The sequence below is a fragment of the Bombina bombina genome, chromosome 5 (genome assembly GCF_027579735.1).
Source record: "Bombina bombina isolate aBomBom1 chromosome 5, aBomBom1.pri, whole genome shotgun sequence".
Lineage (NCBI taxonomy): Eukaryota > Metazoa > Chordata > Amphibia > Anura > Bombinatoridae > Bombina > Bombina bombina.
Window position 1 is genome coordinate 681,219,023 of NC_069503.1, and position 16,834 is coordinate 681,235,856.

The 16,834-nt window shown below is 34.4% G+C and overlaps 1 protein-coding gene across 2 annotated transcripts in view; it reads left to right on the forward strand.

The window, feature by feature from the left end:
- Positions 1 to 13,678, forward strand: part of LOC128660692 (leukocyte elastase inhibitor) — a 31,890-nt gene extending 18,212 nt beyond the window's left edge. For both annotated transcript variants that reach the window (XM_053714648.1, XM_053714647.1), the window contains 3 exons: positions 3,129 to 3,271; positions 4,186 to 4,344; positions 11,931 to 13,678. In XM_053714648.1, the coding sequence (XP_053570623.1) occupies positions 3,129 to 3,271; positions 4,186 to 4,344; positions 11,931 to 12,341 (713 nt within the window). In that variant the 3' untranslated portion in view covers positions 12,342 to 13,678. The remainder of the gene's footprint in view (positions 1 to 3,128; positions 3,272 to 4,185; positions 4,345 to 11,930) is intronic.
- Positions 13,679 to 16,834: the final 3,156 nt, after the last annotated feature.

A 16,834-nucleotide genomic window follows, 5' to 3' on the forward strand; every position in this document is an offset into this window, starting at 1 on the left:
ACCCCTAAACCGCCGCACTCCCGCATTGTAAACACTAGTTAAATATTATTTACCCCTAATCTGCTGCCCCCAACGTCACCGCCACCACTATACTAAAGTTATTAACCCCTAAACCTAACCCTAAGTCTAACCCTAACACCCCTAACTTTACTATAATTAAAATAAATCTAAACAAAACTTACTATTATTACCAAACTAAATACTTACCTGTAAAATAAACCCTAAGCTAGCTACAATATAACTAATAGTTACATTGTAGCTAGTAGAATAGTTAGAGAATAGTTATTAACTATTTACTAACTACCTATCTAAAATAAATACAAATTTACCTGTAAACTAAAACCTAACCTGCCTTACAGTAAAACCGAATATTACATTAAAATTAAATAAATTACATTAATTAAATGCAATAAACTAAATTACAAATTACAAAATAAAAAATAAATTATCAAATATTTAAACTAATTACACCTAATCTAATAGCTCTATCAAAATAAAAAAGCCCCCCCCCCAAAAAAAAAAAACAAAAAAAAACAAAACCCTAGCCTAAACAAAACTGCCAATAGCCCTTAAAAGGGCCTTTTGCAGGGCATTGCCCCAAAGAAATCAGCTCTTTTACCTGTAAAAAAATGCAAACAACCTCCCCAACAGTGAAACCCACCACCCACACAACCAAACCCCCCAAATAAAATACTATCTAATAAACCTAAGCTCCCCATTGCCCTAAAAAGGGCATTTGGATGGGCATTGCCCTTAAAAGGGCATTAAGCTATTTTTCCTTGCCCAAACCCTAATCTAAAAATAAAACCCACCCAATAAACCCTTAAAAAAACTAACACCAACCCCCGAAGATCGACTTACAGTTTTTGAAGACCGGACATCCATCCTCAACGAAGCCGGGAGAAGTCTTCATCCAAGCGGCAAAAAGTCATCCCTAAGTCTAACCCTAACACCCCTAACTTTACTATAATTAAAATAAATCTAAACAAAACTTACTATTATTACCAAACTAAATACTTACCTGTAAAATAAACCCTAAGCTAGCTACAATATAACTAATAGTTACATTGTAGCTAGTAGAATAGTTAGAGAATAGTTATTAACTATTTACTAACTACCTATCTAAAATAAATACAAATTTACCTGTAAACTAAAACCTAACCTGCCTTACAGTAAAACCGAATATTACATTAAAATTAAATAAATTACATTAATTAAATGCAATAAACTAAATTACAAATTACAAAATAAAAAATAAATTATCAAATATTTAAACTAATTACACCTAATCTAATAGCTCTATCAAAATAAAAAAGCCCCCCCCCCAAAAAAAAAAAAACAAAAAAAAACAAAACCCTAGCCTAAACAAAACTGCCAATAGCCCTTAAAAGGGCCTTTTGCAGGGCATTGCCCCAAAGAAATCAGCTCTTTTACCTGTAAAAAAATGCAAACAACCTCCCCAACAGTGAAACCCACCACCCACACAACCAAACCCCCCAAATAAAATACTATCTAATAAACCTAAGCTCCCCATTGCCCTAAAAAGGGCATTTGGATGGGCATTGCCCTTAAAAGGGCATTAAGCTATTTTTCCTTGCCCAAACCCTAATCTAAAAATAAAACCCACCCAATAAACCCTTAAAAAAACTAACACCAACCCCCGAAGATCGACTTACAGTTTTTGAAGACCGGACATCCATCCTCAACGAAGCCGGGAGAAGTCTTCATCCAAGCGGCAAAAAGTCATCCCTAAGTCTAACCCTAACACCCCTAACTTTACTATAATTAAAATAAATCTAAACAAAACTTACTATTATTACCAAACTAAATACTTACCTGTAAAATAAACCCTAAGCTAGCTACAATATAACTAATAGTTACATTGTAGCTAGTAGAATAGTTAGAGAATAGTTATTAACTATTTACTAACTACCTATCTAAAATAAATACAAATTTACCTGTAAACTAAAACCTAACCTGCCTTACAGTAAAACCGAATATTACATTAAAATTAAATAAATTACATTAATTAAATGCAATAAACTAAATTACAAATTACAAAATAAAAAATAAATTATCAAATATTTAAACTAATTACACCTAATCTAATAGCTCTATCAAAATAAAAAAGCCCCCCCCCCCAAAAAAAAAAAACAAAAAAAAAAAAAACCCTAGCCTAAACAAAACTGCCAATAGCCCTTAAAAGGGCCTTTTGCAGGGCATTGCCCCAAAGAAATCAGCTCTTTTACCTGTAAAAAAATGCAAACAACCTCCCCAACAGTGAAACCCACCACCCACACAACCAAACCCCCCAAATAAAATACTATCTAATAAACCTAAGCTCCCCATTGCCCTAAAAAGGGCATTTGGATGGGCATTGCCCTTAAAAGGGCATTAAGCTATTTTTCCTTGCCCAAACCCTAATCTAAAAATAAAACCCACCCAATAAACCCTTAAAAAAACTAACACCAACCCCCGAAGATCGACTTACAGTTTTTGAAGACCGGACATCCATCCTCAACGAAGCCGGGAGAAGTCTTCATCCAAGCGGCAAAAAGTCATCCTCCAGACGGGCAGGTGTTAGGCTTTTTTTTAGCTGGCTCTCCCCATTGATGTCTATGGGGAAATCATGCACAAGCACGTAAAACCAGCTCAAGGCAGTGCTGGTATTTGTGTGCGGTATGGAGCTCAACGCTGCCATATTGCCTGCTAACGCCGGGTTTTTGCAAACCTGTAATAGCAGCGCTATTAAAGGTGAGCGGTGGAAATAATTTGCAAGTTAGTAGCGAGCCGCTCATAACGCAAAACTCGTAATCTGGCCGTCAATTTGTATTAATCATTGTTAAAGGTTAAGTTTAAATTTAATGGTATCAATTCTCAGTTAGATACATTATATATTAAATGAGTACTTTGGTACGGTGCATCTTTCCTTTCTCTATATTCATATTAATTGCTAATTTATCTGACATTAACATGTAGTTGCACCAACATTATGAACTGGCACCTTAGGAAAATGCTGCAGAATTTTCAGTACAGCAATGTAAATATCATTTGCAATTTTACAGTAAAAAATAATAAGCAAAAATCATTACCTAAAACTAATGTACTTGGTTATATTGTTTTAAAAGGGCGAATTAAAGATGTACTACCAGAAAATTCAATTTCGAATGGTACTGAACTTATGTTAACAAATGTAATTTACTTATTGGCAAACTGGACAGACAACTTGCATCAGTATGAGACAGACAATGAAACATTTACTCTGTGCACTGTGAGTATTATTTTATTGTATTATTTTATTATATTTGTTAAATTATGTGGCATTTCAAGATGATAAAATAGTTAAAAAGACAAAGAATGTCATGGTGGTAAAATCTAAAGAAAAGAAACTGCTGAATCCTAGGACTGATTTAAAATTTATTAAGCCGGAGTCTTAGTACAGATCCAAGAAAACACCAACATAAATTGGTAGACTGATGTCTCAAATAACACTACCTTTATCTAAGAGCTTTAAAGGGACACAAACCCCCATTTTTTTCTTTCATGATTAAGATAGAGAAAACATTTTTGAACAACTATCCAATTTACTTCTATTATTTAATTTGCTTAATTTTTCAGATATCCTTTGTTGAGGAAATAGCAATGCACATGGGTTAGCCAATCACACGAGGCATCTATATGCAGCCACCAATTAGCAGGTACTGAGCCGATTTAGATATGCTATTCAACAAAGGATATCAAGAGTTGTGTAAAATTGCAGACTCTTTCTAAACAATGAAAGAAAAAATAGGGTTTTGTGTCCCTTTAAGCTAAATAGTCAAGTAAAAATAAATAAATGTTATTTTAGGTAGAAGGGAGGATGAGGAGAGAGACTGGTGTAACAGGTAGCTCAGTGATCAAGGATCAAGAGCATAGAGGACCGGTCAGCATAGTAAGCATCATACTTGTGGTTCTGTCTATATGTTGTAATATAATTTAAGCTGCATATAGCTGGTATATTTTCATCAATTGGTGCCGCTATTTGATCAAGTGCAAATATATGTATATTTGTTTCAATAAATAAAAACTAATGGATAGGGGGAAATGAGGGAGGACCATATTGCATTATTAAAGTAATACGTTCTCTTACATCAATATGTACAATATTTTTGTTATAATGACTTAATTGTCTTTGTACAAATTCAGAATGAAAATAAAAAAGTGCAGATGATGTCGGCCCGTGGTTATTATAATATCCGTATCATACCTGAATTAAACACTAAGATTCTTGAACTTCCATATGGGAAAAATAAGCAACTGAGTATGTTCATCATACTTCCTGATCAGTGCACAGATTTAAGAAATGTAAGTATTTTTCAGTTTAGTAAAATATTCCACTTAACAATTTCATGCAAACAAAAATCTTTTTTTTTCTGATTATGTTCTGCATTGCTCAAACATTCACATAATATAATGGGCCAGATTACAAGTGGTGCACTAAATAACTTATTTGCTGATCCGTTGTGCTCAAAGTAAAATTTGAAAGCGCGCGTTATTGCATTTTACAAGTTGCAAGTTGAAAGTAAAAAGTCCAATTGCCACTATCTTCAGGACTTCGGATATCGCGACCACATTAATGTCTTCTTCCCACAGATTCTCTCCAAAGACTTCAATAGAATGATCTGTTTAAAAAAAACCTAACATTTATCTCTCACGTGCTAACCCGATACCGCATTAGACCAACATCGCTAAAGCTGAAAGTAGTTTTGAATATTTTACATTCCAATGTTCTTCACCTAGAAGAAAATGTTTTTTAAATTTTTTTTAAATTTTCTAAATTCTGGACTAAATGTGGATTCTGGTTTCTTAACCCATAATCACATTTTTTTGTAATTTACTTTCATATACTGTAGTCAATTGCTTTGTATATTCCACACTCTCTATGCATAGGTACGCAGGTAAGCCTATGTCCACACTTTTGTCATAATTATTATCTATTTTTCTATTTTTCTTTCTTTTCTCCTTTTTTGACTATTTTATATTCCCCTATTCCCTGTATACCTAATTTCACATCTTTATACATATTGATTCCATGTTGATATATAACTTTGTCAGTATATGCTTTGTGTATAACCATATATTTCCGCTGTCTGTTATCCTTTACTAAACTGTCTGCCTCAGTTTCCTAAACCCCCCTCATGATTTTTACGACACCCCCTCCTCCCCCTGCATTCAGACCTCTGTAACACTTTCTGTCTTTTTAGCCATCCTATGTTTAAAGATATAATCTGTAACTTCCATCAAATTGGTCAGTATTGCTTCAGACTTGAAAAAGGAAGACAATCAATGTATATTTGAATATATATACTGTATATATATATATATATATATATATATATATATATATATATATATATATATATATATAATTGGTATAACATGTATGTACTCTCACCATCAAGGAGACAGCAGCCAGGGTGCTCTCAAATGTGAAAACAAAAATAGAAATAAGCACTCTCTGGACTTAGGTCAATGTTTGGTTCCTTTAATAAATAAGTGACGTTTGGCACCACTCATGCCCCTTTCCTTAGACCATAACCAACTGAACTAGAAAACAAACATTTAAACAAATCGACAAAAAAACATTCCCCCATGCTGCTCCACTCAGAGAGCAGCGTGTACAAAGAAACAACAATGTGCGCAAAAAAAGCAGCATGTGCAAAAAAAACTGCACTGTGTGCAAAAAAAATATATACAGGTGGCCCTCGTTTTACAACAGTTCAATTTACACCGTTTCAGAATAACAACCTTTTTTCCCAGTCATGTGACTGCTATTGAAAAGCATTGAGAAGCAGTGCATTTATTAAAATAACCAGTAGGTGGAGCTGTCAGCTTGTGTTGCATCAAAGCTGAAATTAATCAGTTTAACCAGACCTGAGCTATTGAGCAGATTTCAAAGGAACAAGATCTTCCTGTCTATAACTCAGTCCAGATTGGAATGCATAGAAAGAACTGTTTGCAGAAAAATGCAAGTGAAGTCTGTGTTGTGTGATTATTTTATTAGGTTTATAATGTTGATTAGCAAATGTTTTTGTTAATTTAACTTAGTTTAATTATATATTCTGTGTTGTGTGATTATTTTATTAGGTTTATAATGCTGTCTAGCATTTAAAGTCTTCATTTCAAAGCTTTAAAAATACTTATGTCAATTTTGAGAGGGGCCTGGAACCTATATCCCTCACTTCCCATTGACTTACATTATAAACTGGGTTTCAATTTACAACGGTTTCCATTTACAACCATTCCTTCTGGAACTTAACCCTGACGTAAACTGAGGGCTACCTGTATGTGATTTTTATTTAAATATACAGAATATTTATACCTATATATCTATATGGATATATACAGGTATAGATATATATATATATACAGACATATTTAACTGGAAAAACTTCCAAAGTGTATACATATGTGTATATACATGGATATGTGTTTATATGTTTCTGGCGGACCACCACTGCTTAATAAATGGTGCCCCAGGTCTCAAGTCACGCTAATACTTTGAGTGCAATTTCTGTGATCAGTTTTCACTCAAGCGCAACCGTTTACTTAAACTTGTAATGCACATTCGTTAGCACGGTAGTAATATTGTTTATCAGTGAGCCACTTACAATCTAGCCCAATATTGACTATATAATACTCTTGTAAGACTACATGACAATATAATATTGTTTCAAGAATACTTAGCTTTCTTTAGCTTACAATAACCCTATTTCCATTCATTCTCTCTCATTATATATATATATATATATATATATATATATATATATATATATATATATATATATATATATATATATATATGTATGTTATTCAACTGTATTCTACCTCCACAAAATAGTGGAATTATTTAGTACTTAATAGCGGGGCATACTATTTTCATTGTAAATGTGTTTTTTCATATGTTTTATGTACGTTTGTTTTTTCAAATTAAATAATACAATTTTGAGATTGCCTTATTACAAAATAAGGGGCAAAAAGTGTAAAAAGAAAATGTGAAATAATTTTATTATCACACTGTTGCTTTCATATAGCTATATGTTTATCCCCTGCAAAGAGATTAACACATAGATAAACTTAGGTCCAGAGCAACAATGACCTGCTGGTACAAAGCTAAACACATCTGATGAACCAATAGAAAGAGACATGTGTGTAACTACCAGCTAGCTCCCAGTAGTGAAATGCAGCTCAAATTCTATTCATTGTCTGAAACAATTTTGAGTTTCATGAATAAATATTTTCGAAAAGTAAGCCTTAAACTTAAAAGCAAAAGGACACAGAACTGTTTTGTGTAAGCAAGGAGAGCATACAAAAGTAGAGCTGGAGTGTTACAACATTATGCATATGCAGAAATGTATAATGTTTTCCCAGCACATGCAACCGCTAACCTACTTTTTTACACTTTTGCAAACATTTATCAAAAAACAATGTCTGATTCATTTTTGCTTGTATTAGGTGACACAAAACATAAATTGGTACATAAATAAGATTTTAATTAATAATGATATACTAAATCATGAAATAGCTAAAGTGAACTTCCATTTAGAAATCCAACTTCCACTAAAAAGCCAAATGGAGCTAATAATTCAGTTAAATTTATCACGCAATATGGAATAGAGATATCAAAAATAAGAAGTATCTTTAGGAAGTATTGGCCAATACTAAGGGGTGACCCACTTCCACACCTAGATGACCATCCAAACATTATTTTTCGGAAAGGTGCGAATCTAAAAAATGTTTTAGCCTCAAGTAAACTGAGAGATAATTGTAATAGTAAAAAGAATGATGGAATTTTTTTTTAAAAACTACAAGGCACATACAAATGTTACCTAAGCATATGATCAATGTGTAAATAAATTTATGTCCAGAGGACTTCCTTTACTTCTAGAACTACAGGTAAAACTTTTGAGAAAAGACAATTCATCACTTGCAAAAGTACTTATGTGGTCTACTTATTGCAATGTGGGTGTCGCCTACAGTATGTAGGTCTCACTAAACGTAAATTATGCAAACGTTTTAGTGAGCATGTCGCAAATATTAAGGAATCCTTACTCAAGCATAGTGTGCCTAAACATTTTTTTGCACAACATAATTGTGATCCTAAAACACTAACTGTTAAGGGCATTGAAGCAGTACCTGTCACGCTGCTCCTCCTCTGCTGTGGCCATTGCCACGGACGCAGGCAGTCCTCCTGTTGCTAGGGATGCGGCCGTGTAACTGCAGCATGGTGATGACATCATCACCGCCCACCCTGTCTTCCCTATGTAAGTGCCTCAGTCTCTCTCACCTGTGCCCAAGTATAGGTGTCACTTCGTGTTATCCTGGGTGCTGTATTTCTATTTACTGGATTGCTATATTGATACTCTGTTGATGAACTCTGCCTGTTTGACTACTCTACTTGCCTTAACCCCTGAACTACTGGATTGCTATACTGATACTGAACTCTGCTTGTTTGACTACTCTGCTTGGCTTAACCCCTGATCTAATGGATTGCTATACTGATACTGAACTCTGCTTGTTTGACTACTCTGCTTGCTTAACCCCTGAACTGCGAGATTGCTATACTGATACTGAACTCTGCTTGTTTGACTACTCTGCTTTCCTTAACCCCTGAACTACTGGAATGCTTTACTGATACTGAACTCTGCTTGTTTGACTACTCTGCTTGCTTAACCCCTGAACTACTGGATTGCTATTTTTTTGCTGAACTCTGCCAGTCTGACTATTCTATTGGTTTACCCCTGAACTGTTATACTGCTGGATATTCTTTTGTTTCTGACTCCTGCCTGTTGCCGGTCCTTCTTTTGGTTTACCCCTGAACTGCCATACTTCTGGATTACCTTCCTGTTGCCGCTGAGTACTGCCCTGCCTGTTGTGAGTACTGCTTACCTAATTTTACAAACTATCTCTCTTCTCTGAGATATTTCCTATAATTTCACTTAATGCCGGGATAAGACTACTGGCCAAGTTTGGTCTGATAGTGGAATATCCCACGATCATTACAGAACCCATAGGATCCACAGATTAGCAACAATGGAGCCCAATGGGCTTAATGTAGATATAGATATTGCTGCTTTTGTGTGAATCCAATAACATCCTTCTGTGATTAGCCTGCCATTAGTGATCCAAAATAAAAAAAATGAAAAGCAAGTTGCAGTTAACATCTACTTTCATTCATTAACTAGTTATTTTTAAATGCATTTAAATATAATATATCAATTTTAACATAATATGGTATGAAATTTTATAAATTATTGCATAAATAATTTTAAAATATTGAATTACACAACATTGAATTATAAATACATTTTAAACAGGATATTTATAGGTTTTAAAAAATGATTTTTTTCATATATATGTACTGTTTATGTTATGTTGCTTTTTAATTGATCACTCAATGATAATATGTACTAACATGGATATATACCGCATTGGCCAATTGAGGCAAATAAGGAGTATAAATAAGAGACAATAGACTTTTCACACACATATCCCCTTGACAAAGCAGCCAGTAGCGGCTGGGAAACGCGTTGGTGCGATTAGTGTGTGTAATAGATCCTAAATGACAGGAGAGGAGGCGGTTCATATCGGATTACTTGCCGGGAGATGACATCACACGCCGACACGTACCAATTTCAGCTGAGTGACCCAAACTGAACTCTGGACTACAGCTGTCTATTAGGACACAAATGTGCATTTTAACTAGGGATGGGCGAATGTTTCTAAAAATTCGAAATTTAAAACAAATTTTGATACATTCGTTCATTCGAATCGAATTTCAAATGTTTATATAACATTCTAACATTCTATTTTCGAATTTTCATTTTTGAATTTTTCAATAAAATTTGAAAATATTCGTTCGAATAATAGAATGTTTAGCTATGTATTCATTCAATTTCGAAATGTAATATTCGAATTTGAATGTGACATTCAAATTCGAATGTGACATTCAAATTTGAAATAGTATTTCTAGTCTACAACTGTGTTTAATAAATGTAATATTCGAATTTGAATGCTACATTCAAATTCGAATATCACATTCGAACTTGAAATAGTATTTCTAGTCTAATACTGTGTTTTAAATGTGATATTCGATTCAAATGTGATATTCGATTTGAATGTGACATTCGAATTCGAAATAGTATTTCTAGTCTAATTCTGTGTTTTAAATGGGACATTCAATTCGAATGTGACATTCAAAATAGTGTTTCTAGTCTACAATTGTGTTTTAAAAAAGTAATATTCAAATTTGAATGTGATATTCGAATGTGACATTCGAATTCGAATGTGACATTCGAAAACTGTAAATAACATTCGAAAATCGAATTTTTAAGAATATTCGTTCTTATCAACATTCTATTATGTAAATCGAATTTCTACAATAACATTCGTTCTAACATTCAAATTCGGATTTAAACACATTCGCCCATCCCTAATTTTAACCTATGTTTGTGAGTAGAAAAGTGTGTATGAAAATAAATTGTTGTTGCTTCATATACTACACTATTTTGTGCTTCTATTTTGAGCTTACAGATTGAAGGAAAGTTGTTATGATAAAAGATGCTTCCCTGCACTTTGCAGGGACAGTGATATGCATGATGGGACCTCAGAACTTGGAACCTACAACCTCCTGCAGTGTTGCATACTTCACAATATTTTAAATTTGGTAGCAGTAGTTTGAGTGACTGAGGTTTAGACAGTTGGAACCAAAAGGTAGTGGTAGTGTAGACCTATGAGCAGATTTGGTTGATATTGTTGTATGAGACTGGTCTGGGGTGTCCGGGCAGCTCATTGGGCAGAGTTCACATGGAGCAGTGATGCTGAATACAACAATCATCAGTGTTCTAGAAAGGTATTTAGACATTGGACTATGCAGGGATTACACTCAAACTGTAGGACAAAGGCTCTTGATTCAATAATATTCTGTAGCATCAAGGACACTTAGGACCATTTCTGCTAGACATTACTTGTTATAGGAGACCTAGGAAACTACTGGGAGTGATTACATCTGCATCAGTTGTCATATGAAACCATAAGAAATGAATGTCTATGATTAAAGGGACATGCCACTCACATATTTTTCTTTTATGATTTAGAAAGAGAATGCAATTGTAAACATCTTTCTAATTTACTTATATTATCTAATTTGTTTTATTCTCTTGATATTATTTGATGAAAAGCATATCTAGATATGCTCACTAGCTGCTGATTGGTTGCTGCACATAGAAGCATCATGTGATTGGCTCACCATGTGCATTGCTTTTTCTTCAAATAAGGATATTTAAAAATGAAGCAAAATAAATTATGGAAGTAAATTGTAATGTTGTTTAAATTTCTATTCTCTATCTGAATCATGAAAGAAAGATTTTGGGTTTACTGTCCCTTTAAGGCACTCTCAGCTGAAATGTGTCAGACTAGCAGAGTGCTGTTAGTCCTTTGATGCTTTTATCTGTATTGCTATCATGTTTTTCCTGTTTAAGGAATATTTTTTTTTTTTTTTATGTTTGCTTGGAAGGGGTCTTTGTTTGGATTATGCATAACAAATAGCAATTTTTTTTTTATTATTATTAGGGCCTAGTATGAAAAACAGCCAGTCAGCATTGGTAATATTTTGCAGTAATAGTGGGGGCATCTGGCTTAAAGAGACATTAAGCAATTACATGTAGCATGTTGCCAGTTCAGGTTTCTGAATCTTGCAGATGGTATTCAACATGTTTGGTGGTAATTACATGAAAAGTAGGCATAATAAATAAAGAACCCATATTGTACAGTTTTATGTACAGTTTTATGTTTGTATAAATAGCCATGTTATAGGGGATTGCATATGGAATGGAATATCCTTTAAATTATTTGGTAGCTTTGTAATATAATTTTCCACTTTCTCATTGCAGATAGAGAAAAATCTTTCATCTGAGAAAATAAATAACTGGACAAATTTAACGAGCATGGAGTGGAAATATGTTGAATTTTATCTCCCAAAATTTACAGCTAGATATGATTTTCCACTCCAAGATATTTTGCCAAATCTTGGAATGAAAGATATCTTCACACGAAGTACAAACCTTTCAATGACATCTCAAGATAATGTATATATCTTTGGTGGGTTTCACAAGGCTTATGTTAAATTTGATGAGGATGGTACTGAACTCAACACTAATACCAGTGATAGCCACACCATCTTGTTAGAACTTGGTTCATTACTTCCAGAAGTTAAGTTTAAAATGGATCACCCTTTTCTCTATGTCATTGTGCACAAAATTACCAAATGTATTTTATTTTATGGAAAATTTATGTTGCCATGATTTCTTATATCATGTATTTCTAATTTTTATGCAACTTGTGTGCATTACATTGTTATAACTCTTATATTACACAAAAGAGTAGAAATAAATAGAAACAATGGATCTCATTATTTTCTTATAGCAATATTGTAGAAATCACAAACAGGACAACTAAATTACTTACTGAATTAATTTGCTGCTAGAAATGATATCAAGTACCCACCACTTCAATGCTATGATGGTTTATGAGGGAAAACATTTGGTAGAGAAAGGAATAGTAACTAGAGTTTGTTTACATTTTGATGTCCTAGGCCCAGAAGAATATTCTGCGCCTACAATCATCTTTTCTACCTATTTTAGCACATACTGTATTTGTCTCACATACATTGTTCAAAATATGCTAAGTACTTAAAGGGACACAAGTCAAAACAAACTTTTCTTATTCAGGCAGAGCATGCAGTTTTAAGACACTTTCCAATTTACTTCAATTATAAATTTTTGCACGCTCTTTTTATATTCACACTTTCTGGGGATCAAGATCCTACTGAGCATGTGCACAAGCTCACATGGTATACGTATATTAGTCTGTGATTGGCTAATGTCTGTCACATGATACAGGGGGCTGGAAAAGGAGAGAAAATAATAATTTGTCAAAAAAATCTACTGCTTATTTGAAATTCGGAGTAGGTGTTAAATCATTGTCTTTTTATTATGTACTTGATAATTATGTAATTCTACTGCATTGAGTGGTCCTTGTTCCTGCCAGATACACAGAGATGACACTGATTATCACCTTCTCTGTGCCACCATTAGACCAATTATAAACCATATCTATCCCCTTGCAGAGCATAAGAGTTGCAGGTGATCATGAAACCAAAGCCAACCCACTAAAATCCCACTACCCTGAAAAGTAAACATTGGGATAAGTAATAAAAAAGAATAAAACACCTAAATAAGAACATATCCGAACTTAACAGAGCAGGGAGGCTGGGAAATATATCCTGGATAATGAAAAGGGTGGAAAGAACTCATAATAGAAGGTCTGGATTTGACCATGGTTGCTCTTCCCAGTAAGATAGGAAAAGGTAGCGTAACAACAGTTTTATAATATCGTGATTGCCAGATCTGATGTCAAGGAATAACAAGATGTTATTTTATTAATATGTTTATGTTTTGTTACACTTTTTGTCAATTTCATTAATCTGTATGATGAAAACCTAATAAAAATTTAAATAAAAAAAAAAGAATAAAACACATGATTATAATTTTAAGCAAATAATGCAGTAAACCGCATGCCTTATTTATTGCTATACTTGGATGCTATTGTTTCTGTAAATAAAAGCAAAACACATGAACAACTTTTGCTTTTTCTAATATATTCAGGTAACAAAATAAATAAATAAATATTGTCATATTGAAAGTTGTTTGTGTAGATAAATGGAATGTATAATTAAAATGTAGCCAGCACTGTTATAAAGAATGCAGTCAAGTATTATTTATCAAGTGACAATCAATTGTATTCATAAGAAGAAGAAGAAACAAAAAAGAAAGTAGTTAAAGGGACAATCAACACCAAAAGTGTTATTGTTTAGAAAGTTAGATAACGCCTTTACTACCATTCCCCAGCTTTGCACAACAAACATTGTTATATTAATATACTTTAAAACATTTAAACCTCTAAATTTCTTGCTGTTTCTAAGCCACTACAGACAGCCTCTTATCACATGCTTTTTATTAGTGGAGTGCTAGTTCATGTGAGCCATATAGATAACATTGTGCTCACGCCCGTGGGTTGTACAGGACACTGCACTAATTGGCTAAAATTCAAGTCTACAGATAATATGTAAAAAGTAATGAGATCAGGGGGCTGTCAGAAGAGGCTTAGTGGTCTATTTATCAAAGGTCTGTTGGACCTGATCCAACAGTGAGGATCAGGTCTGACAGACATCGCTGAATGCGGAGAGCAATACGCTCTCCATATTCAGCATTGCACCAGCAGCTCTTGTGAGCTGCTGGTGCAACGCCGCTCCCTGCAGACTCGCGGCCAATCGGCCGCCAGCAGGGGGGGTGTCAATCAACCCGATCGTACTCGATCGGGTTGAATTGTGGCGATCTCTGTCCGCCTTATCAGAGCAGGCGGACAGGTTATGGAGCAGCGGTTCATTCGGAGATTGATAAATGGACCTCTTAGATACAAGGTAATCACAGAGGTAAAAAGTATATTAATATAACTGTGTTGGTTATGCAAAACTGGGGAATGGGTAATAAAGGGATTATCTATCTTTTTAAACAATACACATTTTTGAGTTTACTGTCCATTTAAATTACTATCACCTAGATACCGAGTTTTGCGTTACGGTTTTAACGCAGAAAAAATGGTAATTTCAGCGTAATAATCGTAATGCAGCCATTACGAGTCTTGTCGGTATAGCTATACCGCAAGCATTTTAGTCTGTAACACAACCTCAATACTACACTCCAAAAAATGACGTTTTTGTGTGGGATTTCCATAACGCTGGTATTATATGTTGTGCGGTCCGGCTAAAATGCTTGCGTTACAGACTATACCGACACAATCCGTTCCGCCATCTGAGACCAGTAGTAATGAGTTTTGCGCAACAAAACTGTTATACAAAACTCATAACTAAAATGTTTAAAAGTACACTAACACCCATAAACTACCTATTAACCCCTATTCCGCTGCCCTCCCACATCGCAAATACTATATTAAACTTATTAACTCCTAATCCGCCGCTCCTGACATCGCCACTCCTAATAAAAGTTATTAACCCCTATTCGGCCGCTCCCCGACATCGCCACCACTATAATAAAGTTATTAACCCCTATTCCCCCGCACCCCAACATCGCTGACACTATAATAAAGATATTAACCCCTATTCCGCTGCTCCCTGACATTGCTGCCACTAAATAACGTTAAAAACCCATAAAAACGCCAGCCCCCCACATCGCAAAAACTAAATTAAACTATTAACCTCTAAAGCTAACAATAAAACAATAAATTACAATAACCCTATCTTAAAATAAATAAAAATTTACCTGTGAAATTAAAAAAATCCTAACATAACTATTAAATTTAAATAAACTAAATTACACATAAAAATAATTTTAAAATTACAAAAAAATAACAAATACTAAATTACAAAAAATAACAAATACTAAATTACAAAAAATAACAAACTCTAAATTACAAAAAATTAACGAAATTATCCAAAATAAAAACAATTACACCTAATCTAATAGCCCTATAAAAATAAAAAAGCCCCCAAAATAAAAAAAAAAACCCTAGCCTACAATAAACTACCAATAGCCCTTAAAAGGGCCTTTTGTAGGGCACTGCCCTGAAGAAATCAGCTTTTACCTGTAAAAAAAATACAAAGACCCCCAACAGTAAAATCCACCACCCAACCAACCCCCCAAAATAAAAAAACTAACTCTAACAAAAACCTAAGATGCCCATTGACCTGAAAAGGGAATTTGTATGGGCATTGCCCTTAAAAGGGCATTTAGCTCTGTTGCATTGCCCTGAAAAGGGCATTTAGCTCTATTAAAAAAGCCCAAACCTCAATCTAAAAAAAAGAACCCACCCAAAAAAAGTTAAAAACACTAACACTAACAATGATTTACTTACATTATCTGAAGTCCGGACATCCAGGTGGCGAGATGTCTTCATCCAGGTGGCGAGGTCTTCATTCATCCACGCGGCATCTTCTATCTTCATCCATGCGGCATCTTCTATCTGTATCCCGGCGGCATCTTCTATCTTCAATCTTCATCCTGGCTGTACGGAGCGGGTCCATACTTGAAGACATCTGGCGTGGAGCATCCTCTTCATATGGTCACCGCCGTACACTGAATCTTCAATGCAAGGGAGCCTTTTCAAAATGGTGTCCCTTGCATTCCTATTGGCTAATTTGATTTTTGAAATTCAAATCAGCTAATAGGATGAAAGCTACTGAAATCCTATTGGCTGTTCAAATCAGCCAATAGGATGAGAGCTACTGAAATTTGATTGGCTATTCAATCAGCCAATAGAATTTCAGTAGCTCTCATCCTATTGGCTGATTTGAACAGCCAATAGGATTTCAGTAGCTCTAATCCTATTGGCTGATTTGAATTTCAAAAATCAAATCAGCCAATAGGAATGCAAGGGATGCCATTTTGAAAGGGCTCCCTTGCATTGAAGATTCAGTGTACGCAGTGACCGTATGAAGAGAACGCTCCACGCCGGATTTCTTCAAGGATGGTCCCACTCCGCGCTGCCTGGATGAAAATAGAAGATGCCGCCTGGATGAAGATAAAAGACGCCATTGCGATGAAGATAAAAGACGCCACATGGATGGATGAAGACATCGCCGCCTGGATGTCCGGACTTCAGAAACTGTAAGTGGATCGTCGGGGGTTAGAGTTAGTTTTTTTGGGTGTTTTTTTTTTAGATTAGGGTTTGGGCTTTTTTAAAAAAGCTAAATGCCCTTTTTAGGGCAATGCAAAAAAAC